Raw genomic sequence first — 12,053 nt, 5'->3', positions numbered from 1 at the left:
TTTTCTTATTAATTGAAACAAACACAGTATTTTAAAATTCAAGGAATCAGATTACTTTCCCTGTAAGAATCCTGACAAACAAACGGGGCCAAAAAGTTTTTTAAAATAAAACCTAATTGATATATTCCTTTCGTCTATAAATAAATATCTAATTTAAGTTCATCATAAATTATTCAAAAAATATTATATAAAAATATATGAAAAAGATTAATGAAATTCTATTTATGTATTTATATTAATTTATAATAAAAATGTGTTTCACACTAAAATATTATAAATGAAAGGCAAAACACATCCCTAAGGGTGTCTCCGGTGGCACCCCTCCCACTAGGACCTCCACTAGCCCTTCCCATAAAAACTGCATGCCACGTCAGCACTAGCTCTTCCCATTCCACTGCTACATCACTAGCTCTTCCCACTGTACTAGGACTTCCCACTAGGACTTCCACTAGCCCTTCCCACAATTATTCAATTTACGGACTAAAAATTTACGCAATTATTAATACGTCGAAACGAAATACGGGAAATTCGAAAACTTCATTTAAAAAAATTACATTAAAAAAAATTACATAATTAAAAAAAATTACATAATTTAAAAAAAAACATAGTTTAAAAATAAAATTACATAATTTGTACTCCATTGTAGTAGAAATGAAATTTGTATATTTAGAGAGAGAAACTTGTAACACAAGTGGTGTGAATGAAATGAAGTTGGGGGGACCCTATTTCTAGAGTTTATTAAAAAAAAAATTAAAAATGTCGGACGTCCGACCTTCGCCACAGTGGCGAACGTCCGGTCGGACATCAACGCGAGGGGCGAGCCCATCGCAGGGGCACTCGGGACGGGCGTGGGCGGACGTCCCGCTCACTATGGCGGACGTCCGGTCGGACGTCGCCGACGGGAGAACGGGACGGCCGCCGGTGGAGACACCCTAAGTCCCCGTAGTTTAATTGTTTATTTCAATAGGTCTTTATACAATTTTTTCGTTTTAGTAAGATCCTTGTTCTTTTATATTCGATATATTCCAATCCTTATTTAACGGAATCGTTAACTTTTCCGTTATAAAATAACACGTCATATGTTAATTATTTAAATATATTCTATCTAATATCCTAGTTCGAAAATACGAAGACTACATAAATAAAAATAAAAAACAAAAAAACTTAAAATAACAAAACACACACACTCACTCACTCGCTCACCTTTCTTCTTTCTCCGCTTCGCAATCTCCGCCGACAATGCAGCTCCTCCTCGCCGCGGCGGCGGTCCTCTCCCTCGCCTCCCCCACCGCCGCCCACAACATCACCCGCATTCTCGAAAAAGACTCCGACTTCTCCACCTTCAACCACTACCTCACCGTCACCCAGCTCGCCCCCGAGATCAACCGCCACAAGACCATCAACGTTTGCGCCGTCGACAACGCCGCCATGTCCCTCCAAGCACCTCTCCCTTGGCGCCATAAAAAACGTCCTCTCCCTCCACGTACTCCTTGACTACTTGACGCCAGGAAGCTCCACCAGATCACCGATGGCACCGCCCTCGCCGCCACCATGTTCCAGGCTACCGGCTCCGCCACCGGATCCGCCGGCTTCGTCAACATCACCGACCTCAAGGCCAGCAAAGTCGGCTTCTCCCCCAGGACAACGGCGGCGATATCTCCGCCACTTTCGTCAAATCAATCGACGCAATTCCCTACAACATCTCCGTTATCCAGATCTCGTCGATTCATCCCCCGAGACCGAGGCCCTCGCCCCCCGCCCCAGCCAGATCAACATCACCGCGCTCATGTCGAAGCACGGCTGCAAAATCTTCGCCGAGACGCTGCTCGCGAATCCAGCTGAGAAGACATTCGAGGACAATGTGGAGGGCGGATTGACCGTCTTCTGCCCCGGCAACGCCTCGTCAAATTGGATTCTTTAGTTTTTCTGTTTTTTGTTTTTATCTTTTTTTTTTAATTTATGTTATCTTCATATTTTTCGAGTAGGATATTAGATGGAATATATTTAAATAATTAACATATGATGTTATAACAAAGTTAACAGTCTGTTAAATAAGGATTGAAATATATCGAATATAAAAGTACAAGGATTTACTAAAACGAAAAAATTATATAAGGATCTATTGAAATAAACAATTAAAGTAGAAGGATTTGCATATATGAAATAAAATATTTAACGAGTGATAATCTAAAATAGCAATATGATATATTTAATGGGAATATCTCACTAAACAAAATTAAATTTAGAAACAAGTTGCACTTTATCGCTAGTGGTGTAAGTATTAGATAACCAGTATCTAAGGTCAGTCTTCGAATAAAAGAATATATTTTTTAATAAATTCAAACTCTAGAAAATTAAGCTACAATATGAGATTTGCACTATTATAAAATATAAGATATTTTTGATGAAATATCTGTAACACTAATTAGTGATTTTGCAATAGAAATAAAGCAAAATTTTGTTTAAGTCATGGAGCTCAATATTCAGATTAAGATTTGCGGAGCGGATCACCTCATTCAAATAATACACCATTTCATACTACACTAATAAAATAATGACATATGGATATTTTTTAATCAGCGCCATTTCAGTGAATATTAAGCTGAAAAACAACTGAATTATTTTCTTTCTCTTCACTCGCTGCCTTCTGCTGCTGCTGCTAGTTTTTCAATTTTCAGTAGCTCGACAAAATCTAAATTTATGGCATGGATGGGATGGATGAAATCAGAGATGGAAGAATGGGGTTTTATTTTAATTAGAGGGATTCATAATTTTGAAATGAATGTTTTTTTGGTGATTAGGGCTTTGATTTTATTTTTTTTCAAATTCTTCCTCAATTAATACGGATTATATTATTAATTTCTTGTAATTATAACTTTAGTTTATATTGATTCCTTTCTGTATTTCTGAATACAAATTTATCATAGACAGGATGAACAATCACAATTAAAAAACATCAGAGTGGAATTTCTATTGGGGTTAAAGTTACTTGGTTCTGAAGAAAAAGGGGGAAAAATAAAAGAATGATAAATAACAAAGTGAAAGTGGAATTTCAAGAACAATAATGGTGTTTCAAGAATGATCAGAAAATGAGCAGCTCGAAAATTTGCATTGATGACTTGGTTTATTTATTGGAAGTACGTTTATTTATTGGTTTGATTAATTAAAATGTTGGTGTATGATGATTAATCTTTTAGTCTTTTATTTTATTAATTTAAAAAATATCCACATGTCATTATTTTATTAGTGTAGTATGAAATGGTGTATTATTTGAATGAGGTGATCCGCTCCGTAAAACTTGATGTTCTTAAAATCAATATATCTTTAGTATGGAAATATATTATATTCCACTAATGTACAGCATAATTAAAATGACTCATACTAATACAAGTATTAAAATCGACGACAAATTACAATGGACCGTGTCAGTTTCCGTGGCGTATGCAAGTGGGAACAAGGGGGTACAACTATACCCCCAAAATTTGTGATAACTATACCCCAAAATTTGTGATATTAATAATATATTTATGAGGTAACTGCTTTTAAAGTCACCAACTTTCCATGAATTTCGGTTTTTCCCACGAACTTTTTATGTCACGAACTTTATTGTCGGTTGCCATTTTCCAATGTCAGGTTTTCCGGTCTGATTCAAACTGTTCGTTTCCTATTAAGACAATGTCCAAATTCTTTTATCTTACTATCTTTATCTTCGTCTTTAAAATAGCTTCGCGTGGGTACCTTGTACGCCTCAATCGGAACTCGGATGAAGAAGTTATGGCCATTATGATAGTACAAGGTCGCAGCCTTCATCAAATAGCCATAACTTCTTCATTCGAGTTCTGATTGAGGCGTACAAGGTACCCACGCAAAGCTATTTCAAAGACGAAGATAACGATAGTAAGATATAAAAGAATTTGGACATTGTCTTAATAGGCAACGAACAGTTTGAATCAGACGGAAAACCTGACATGGGAAAATGACAACCGACAATAAAGTTCGTGACATTACACGAACTTTTTAAAGTTCGTGGAAAAAAACCGAAATTCATGGAAATTGGTTCTTTAAAAGCAGTTACCCCTACATTTATTGGTACTTTGTACTGAACCTTGGTGTTCCAGTGGTCCGACGCTCATAATGTCTCTCAACTGCTCTATGTCTCTCAACTGCTCCGAGTTCTATTCCCCGCTGGACCTTTTAACTTTTATTTTCCTTTTCTTTTACTTTTTGATTTATGAAAACTACTTTTTCATTTCTATACTCAACATTTTCATTTTTGTTATGCATTCTCCTTTTCATTGTTTTAATTATGTTTTTGTTTGAATACTTTTTTTTATTTCTGTACTACATTTTCATTTTTGTTACAGTATGTGGTAATTAGTTTTTTTTAGTTAGTTAATTATTTGCACCCCTACTAACATTTTTCGTTTTTGTAATGTAGTACTCCAGTAATTAATTTTTTAGTTAGGTAAAATTTGCACTCCTATAGATATTAGGATTGTTTACTATACTTTAATTATTTTGATTTTCCCTATTATGTTTGTTATTTCATTTATTTTAATTGCTTTATTTATTATATTGATACTCTATTTTTTTATCATTTTAAGCAATGTAACTTGTACTTCAAATAAAAAAAAATCTTCTTTTTTTATTGCATTTATTTTTTAATATGAAATTCTTATTTTTAACATTTTAGGTAATATTCCCCTGTCCAATTTTAGAAGTCCTAATTCGATACGCGTTTTAAAAAATGTAAAGAAAAGTTTGTGAAAAAGGATAGTGGAATGTAAGTCCCTTTTTATATATTAATCTTAAAATAAAGTATGAATGAAATAAGGTTAGTGGAATGTGGGGCCTATTGGCTTTTATGAAATATTTTAACCGAAACTCCTAATGTGGGACATACTAAAATGGTAAACCGGGACTCCTAAAGTGGGAGGATGAAGTATTATTTTTAGTATAACTCGTAATTCATATAAAAAATTCTTACGATATAAATTATTTTTATAATCAATATAATTTTATTTATAATACTCCCTCCGTCCCGGATAATTCGGGTCACTTTGACCGGGCACGGGTTTTAAGAATTGTAATGAAAAATGGGTTGAAAAAATTAGTGGAATGTGGGTCCTACCTTTATATATTAGTTTTATAATAAAATGTGAGTATGAATGAGTTAGTGGAATATGAGGTCCACTACTAAAAATGGTAAAAGTGAAATGAGACAAATTATGTGGGACATGCCGAAATGGAAAACTGGGACGAATTATCCGGGATGGAGGGAGTAATTATTTGTCGTATAATTCGTACCCCAAATCAAAAACTCTAGATACACCACTGATCGGCTCCATACCCATTCAAAATGTGGGTCACTAACAGTTGAACGTGTATATGCACATGATTTGAAATGAACAACGAGACAAAATGCAAATGACCGAGTCGAGTGAGATGCGCCCTTAGTTTCCTGTATATTCTGCAATTTGCACACTATTTTAATACAGTAGTAATAGCATTAATTTGCTATCGCGCGCTTTCAAAAAGTTAATTCTCTAATTTACATATATAACACCCCTTACTCGATTAATTAAATCAAATAAATGGAGTCACACTTTGATGCGCTTAATCTCTTATTAAGAACTTGTCTATCTACCAATGTATTACTAGTATTTTTTTTCCTTGAACCATAACAACTGACACATCATTATTACATAATTAGCAAACCTCCTCTAACGAAAACCTTTCAATTATACATATAAAAAATCCTCAACTCTAAAAATGCCACTTATACCACTCTAACTTTAATGGTAACTTGACATGCGCAGCTGCCCAACGGGCGAAATACCTCGCTACATGATTCGCAAAAGAGAGAAGAAGGGAGGTGAGCTTTAAATGCTCGCAGTGTAAACGAATTTTTGAAAACTCTCTAAAACTTTAATCTATATCGCCACCCTCACAAAGTAATATTGATATTGAGTCCACGTTGTAAGTTTCTGGTGGCCACGTCATATTATTTCTTCCCAAATTCAAATCCATGGGACAAATAAAAAATTCATCAAAGTCATGATTTTATCGGCCATTTTTGAAAGTTATAGGATGGATCCGAATTTGACCAAACTTCGTGGATTTTTTTTTTTTTAATATTTCTTGATTTTTTTTGGTATACTAGCATGTTTGAATAACAAAAGTTGCACACAAAGATTCATATTTTTCACTTTATTGATTCGATTATTTTGTTTCATCCCTCCTATAATGTACTCATAATCATTCTCATCATCTAAACTGTCAACAGATAATTTGCACATATATTTGGTGGGGAGGATCCCCCTGATTGTGGGGGAATAACAAAGCACCAAATGTTGCGCCTCAAACGCATAGTTTTACATTAGTTTCTTTCACTAATAATGATACTATTATTTTTAATCCCTTACTTTCCTCTTTTTTCTTTGCATTATGGAACATTTATTTTTTCAACTTTTACTACCTTCTTCCACCAAATTTATTATTTAAAGAAAAACTAATTTATCAAATCATATTGAGGCATTTAAGAAATTTAATTTCTTAAAGAAAAATTAAATACGTATTTAATTGGGAATAATTGTTATATATGTTTTTTTATGTATTTAAATCTTATATTCTGTTAATGGATGGAGACGCGTCTAATAGCAACACCGCATGATAAAAAAAAAAATTAACACCTCATGTGTGCTTCAATTGTATTTTCTATTTAGGTTCATTGAAGTATCGTTCTATACTTCTATTATATACTACTATAATGTCAACAATTAATTGGGTATTATTATTTTTGAAGTTCGATTTTCTAAATTAGCTTATGTTAGAGAAAGTAAATTTGGCGGAATAAGCAAAGAGTTGGTTATTAGAATAATTGAATGAACAATTACATAAAGTTTTCTATGATGATTTGATCAAGAACGATGAAGAAGGAGCATAAACCATAAAGCGGAAGCGTACCTTGATCCATCTAGAATTAAACGGTGGAATTGCTTTGCAGCGGCTATGGATCTTCCAAACGATCAAAGACATTCTTCGCAATAGGCTGACGAGAGAATACAAAAATATCGAATATTCTTCTGACGTCTGGAGACCATAACTCTAATATTATATTTTCATAAATATAAGACCCTTTATTTTTTATTCGGTCCCTTATCAAATAGAAAATCACAAATTGGTATCTACACTTATTTCCATAATAAATAAATACACTTTAGTCCAAATTTTAATCTTTAATATATCATTTTAATTGGGCAACTGAAAGAAAGCCATACACATTAAATTAGTTACGTGGAAGCCCAAATTTCCAATATTAGTAGTATAATAAGCAATGACAAAGATGACGTAAAAGATATGAGGAAAGGAAGGAAAGGAAAAAAGATAAAAGGAGTACAAAATTGCATTAAGTAAGATGTTGTCGTGAATAGGAAAAGAAACTGATGTAAAACTACGTCGTTTGAGGCACAATATTTAGTGCAATGTTATTCTCCTACAGCAGGGGATCGATTCTCTCGATCTTGATACAAATATACAAATATTTATTCTACTTCATCTAATTTCATGCATGAATTTAGAATATCTTTTGTACTATTTTTATATTTTATTTCTAGAAATTGTTAGGATTATATTTAATTTAATTTTTTAGGATTTGATTTAGTTTCTTTAATTTTTAGGAAATCATTTTGTAAAACACATAATACATCTATTAAGAATATGTATGGAGCATTTCTTTATGATTTAGAAAAATGAAAAATGAAAAAAGAAAAATGAAAATATTAATCTTATTCTCCCTTCCGTTGAGTGAGAAGGAGATCAAAATTTTAATTCTTCATTTTTCATATAGAAATATTCCACACATATTATAAATAGGTGAGGAATCAGTTTTTAACCGTTGAAAGAGAATAATATTTTATTTCTTAATTCTTTTTAATCATAATTAAATAATTCACACATATTTATAATATATGGTATAAAAAGATCTCCTAAAATAAGGAAACTAAATTAAATCCTAACAAATTAAACCAAATATAATCTTAACAACTTATTGAAATCCCGTAAGTAATAAAAATAATAGTACAAAAGATATTCTAGATTTCTTCATTCTTTATAATTATAATTAAATATTCCATACATATTTATAAAACTTGTGGTACAAAAGTATCTACTAAAATAAGAAAACTAAATCAAATCCTTATAAACTAAATCAAATATAATCCTAACAACTTATAAAAATCAATAATAAAAATAATATAAAAGATATTCTATGAAGGAAATCAAATGAAGTAGAACAAATATCTGTATCAAGATCCATATCATTTGCTGTAAGCTTTCTTTTATATATAACAAAGTCGTATAATAAAATGAAAGTCCACTTGTAATTATATATTTTAATTGACATGGATTAGTCTACATATGCATACAAAGTAATATACTCCCCAGTCTCAGTCTCATAATATATGTCACATTTTTTTAGTTTGTCCAAAATGTCACATTTCCATTTTTGAAAAAAGTTTTCTCTTATATAAATATTAAAATTATATTTGCTCTTTCTATTTAATACGCAAAACAAAACCTTTTAAAATCTTGTACTGTCCCATAAGTGTGATATCTTTTGTGGGATGAAGGGAGTATCTATAACAAAAAAGCTGATTCTGAATAAGTGTTCTAGAGAATTTTCAACTCCAATAATACACTTAATGAGTGGAGACCATGTACAATTTAGACCATGTACAATTTATTTGAAATATCATATATGCTTTTATTATTAATCTTCTAATTTATAGAACGTCGCAACTCGTGGTGGGATTAATTAGAATTTTTAAAGCAAAGAAAAACAGTTTAAGGAAAAGTTGGCATTTGAAAATATTGCAATACTACATCCAGCGGACACCGAAAATTTTTCTAGTAGGGTTTCTACTATATACTGTACTCCTCTTCTTGGGAAGATACTAGATTTTATAGACTTTTATTTCAAGGAGAGTACACGTATCTTACCAAAATATATCAATGTATATATTTTATATCTTAATTTCTCATAATAAAACAAGTATGATTAGTAAAAAACAATTTTTTGCTATAATCACCTGGAGTATATAATTAGTTACCAAGATTCTCGTTATATTTTGCTACTAATTTTTTAAAAAAAGTTCTACCTAACGGAGTGGTTGATCACTTCCCATAGCCTCATGATTTGAGAAATTATAGAATATAATCATAGGCCAATATATATAATAAATATAAGAGTGGAACGAATCTCCACACACGTTTTCAATATAATGAAGTATTATATTATTATTTTAGTTTTTTTTTTTGTCTTTTAGTTAATCATCTTCTTCCCCAAATAAGTTGGCAGCCATTTTTACTATTCTTTGAAATTTAAATACCAACTTGAGCATCTTTTTAACTTTCAATTTTTAATTATTTGGTGTATATCATCACTAATTTGGGATGGGTTAAGAATAGTATTCCAAAATTTTGAAAAAAAAAACAATCAAAATAGAAAAAAAAAAAAAAAGAATTGGGAAAGGCTCTCTACTGTGTCTGTCAACGCATCTCCATTTCAAGATAGTTGAGTCGTATGTTTATTTATTGTTCCAAAGTAATTGAGTCATTTCATTATTAAAAAATTCATCTTCTTTATTTACTCTCTCCACTTTTAACCTTTAACACATCGATTTATCAATTTATTAAATCCTGTACAAATGAAATATCCCAACTATCTTGAGACGGAGGGAGTATGTAGAAAAAATGAGTCGGCCATGCAAGAACAAGTCTCGTTTTACGGCATTTCCATCATTCAAATTATTTTCCTCTATAAATTGAGCCAATTAACAATCTCTTCAATCATCAAAATCACAAGTATTCTTCCTAACTTGTTGGTAACACTCAACATCATATTATACACATACGTAACACGATGACGATCTCATCCAACCATTATTACTATTTTGCAACACTTACTATAGTACTCTTGATCGTGCCATCCGACGCACAATTATCTTCGACGTTCTACGACATTACATGCGCCGATGCGCTGAGTACAATCCGTTTGAACATCACGAGGGCCGTGGCCAACGAGCAGAGGATGGCGGCCTCCCTTATTCGCCTCCACTTCCTCGATTGCTTCGTTCAGGTATCTCATTCATCTAATATTCTTTCTTATAAGTAATTTACATTTATTATAATTAATTATAGAGTATTTTGGTAAATAATTAGGGGTGTGACGCATCAATCCTATTGGAAGATGAGAGCGGAGAAAGAGCTGCAGTGCAGAATGCCAATTCTGTTAGAGGGTTCGAAGTGGTGGAAGCCGCGAAGCAAGCAGTGGAGGCGATATGCCCCGGTGTGGTGTCGTGCGCGGACGTGCTGGCAGTGGCTGCGCGTGATGCAACGGTGGCGGCTGGAGGGCCTTCGTGGATAGTGAATCTAGGGAGGAGGGATTCCCCCTTGGCCGCCACCATTGATGTTGCTGAAAACGATCTTCCTAGGGGCAATGATCCTCTGCAAACCCTAATCACCAAATTTGCAAACAAAAACCTAAACCAAACGCATATGGTTGCTTTGTCAGGTAAAAAACTAGGGTTTTTCATATTTTTCAATTTCAACATTTAATTTATGGAAATTCTTGCAGGGGCTAAAACTATTGGGCAAGCGCGATGTGTGACATTCCGGGACCGGATCTACAACACCCAGGGCCTCGACCCGGAATTTGTGAGGATGCGGCAGAGCGACTGCCCTCAAACCGGCGGCGACGACAATCTGGCGCCGTTGGATGAGGTGACACCGACCGATTTCGACAACAATTACTTTAGGAATCTGCAGCGTGGGAGAGGTCTGCTGGAATCGGATCAAGTTCTTTTCAGCCAACAACTCACCAACAGCATTGCGCAGGAATACATCAACAGTGCTGACAGATTCAAATTGGATTTCGCCGCAGCCATGATCAGAATGGGCGATATCCAACCATTAACGGGTGCAAATGGGTTAATTAGATCGACGTGTGCTTCTTCCAATAATTGACACATTCAAAATTCAGTGTTATACACCGTGTGCTATCATCATTTTCATCCTCATGTTTGTTTTGTCAAATTAAAGTGCATTATCAGTTTTTCAATGATATATATGTTGTCTTTTACTTTCATATTTGTAATATCTTATAAAAATAACACTTCTATTTTTAATAGGAGTAGTGATTTAGAGACATAATGTCTCCAAGCCATAATAACATTGTGACTAATTTACCCTAACATTAAAGTATTAAATAGATATATACCTAATTAAGGAAAATTTAACCAAATTAATTATTCTTATCTAAATGCATATATGTTAATTGGAGATAAACTTAATCATGCAACGAGGGTAATGAATTTAAAATTTTTTCAATCAAAACCATTTTTGTCGTGTAAATTTTTAAAACAAATAATTAAAAAATCAGTAATTTAGATTACCATTATTAATTAACACACTATATAACTAAATTATTATATTTAATTGTAAAATAATTTGATTACTTAAATAGCATCATATGCTTTTTCAAATATATTTTACGTTGTGCTATTCTTTCATAACTTATTTTTTTTCCTTAAATTTTCTGAAACATTTTGTCAATGTAGTAACAATGAAATCATTCATTTAATAGTATATGAAAAAATATGTAAAAAATTAAACATTTATCTTATTCAGATTGGTTTATATAATAAAATAATATACTATTTTTTCATTATCTTTTCAATTTTTTTGTTATTTTTCTTTGCTTTTAACTAAATTTAATATTTTTTATTTAATTAAGCTAGGGCGTCTAATATTTTAATATAACTATATAGTTTTAAAATATTAAATAGATGAGTTAAGAAAATACAATTAATTTTTATTCAGATTCAAATCTATCGTTTTAAATGTTAAAAATCAAAGAAATTATTAATTTAATACAAAAATAATTGGATGAATCTACTTTTCTCATTTTAGATTATTTTAATATACCACATGTCAACTACTACTAATTGATTAATAATTAAAAGTAATAAGAATCATAAACTCTGCTAATATTA

The 12,053-nt window shown here is 32.2% G+C and overlaps 1 protein-coding gene and 1 pseudogene across 1 annotated transcript; both read left to right on the top strand.

Moving 5' to 3' along the window:
• Window positions 1-1,239: 1,239 nt before the first annotated feature.
• LOC125197987 lies at window positions 1,240-1,938 on the top strand (annotated as a pseudogene).
• Window positions 1,939-9,888: 7,950 nt separating this feature from the next.
• Window positions 9,889-11,186, top strand: LOC125202392 (lignin-forming anionic peroxidase-like). Its single transcript, XM_048100782.1, has 3 exons — window positions 9,889-10,138; window positions 10,222-10,573; window positions 10,637-11,186. The coding sequence occupies exons 1-3, from the start codon at window positions 9,923-9,925 to the stop codon at window positions 11,023-11,025; spliced, it is 957 nt and encodes a 318-aa protein (XP_047956739.1). The 5' UTR covers window positions 9,889-9,922; the 3' UTR covers window positions 11,026-11,186.
• The last annotated feature ends 867 nt before the right edge of the window (window positions 11,187-12,053 follow it).

Source organism: Salvia hispanica, chromosome 1, assembly GCF_023119035.1.
Source record: "Salvia hispanica cultivar TCC Black 2014 chromosome 1, UniMelb_Shisp_WGS_1.0, whole genome shotgun sequence".
NCBI lineage: Eukaryota > Viridiplantae > Streptophyta > Magnoliopsida > Lamiales > Lamiaceae > Salvia > Salvia hispanica.
Note: the sequence above shows the minus strand (reverse complement) of the source record. Positions and strands in the feature narration are given on the sequence as shown.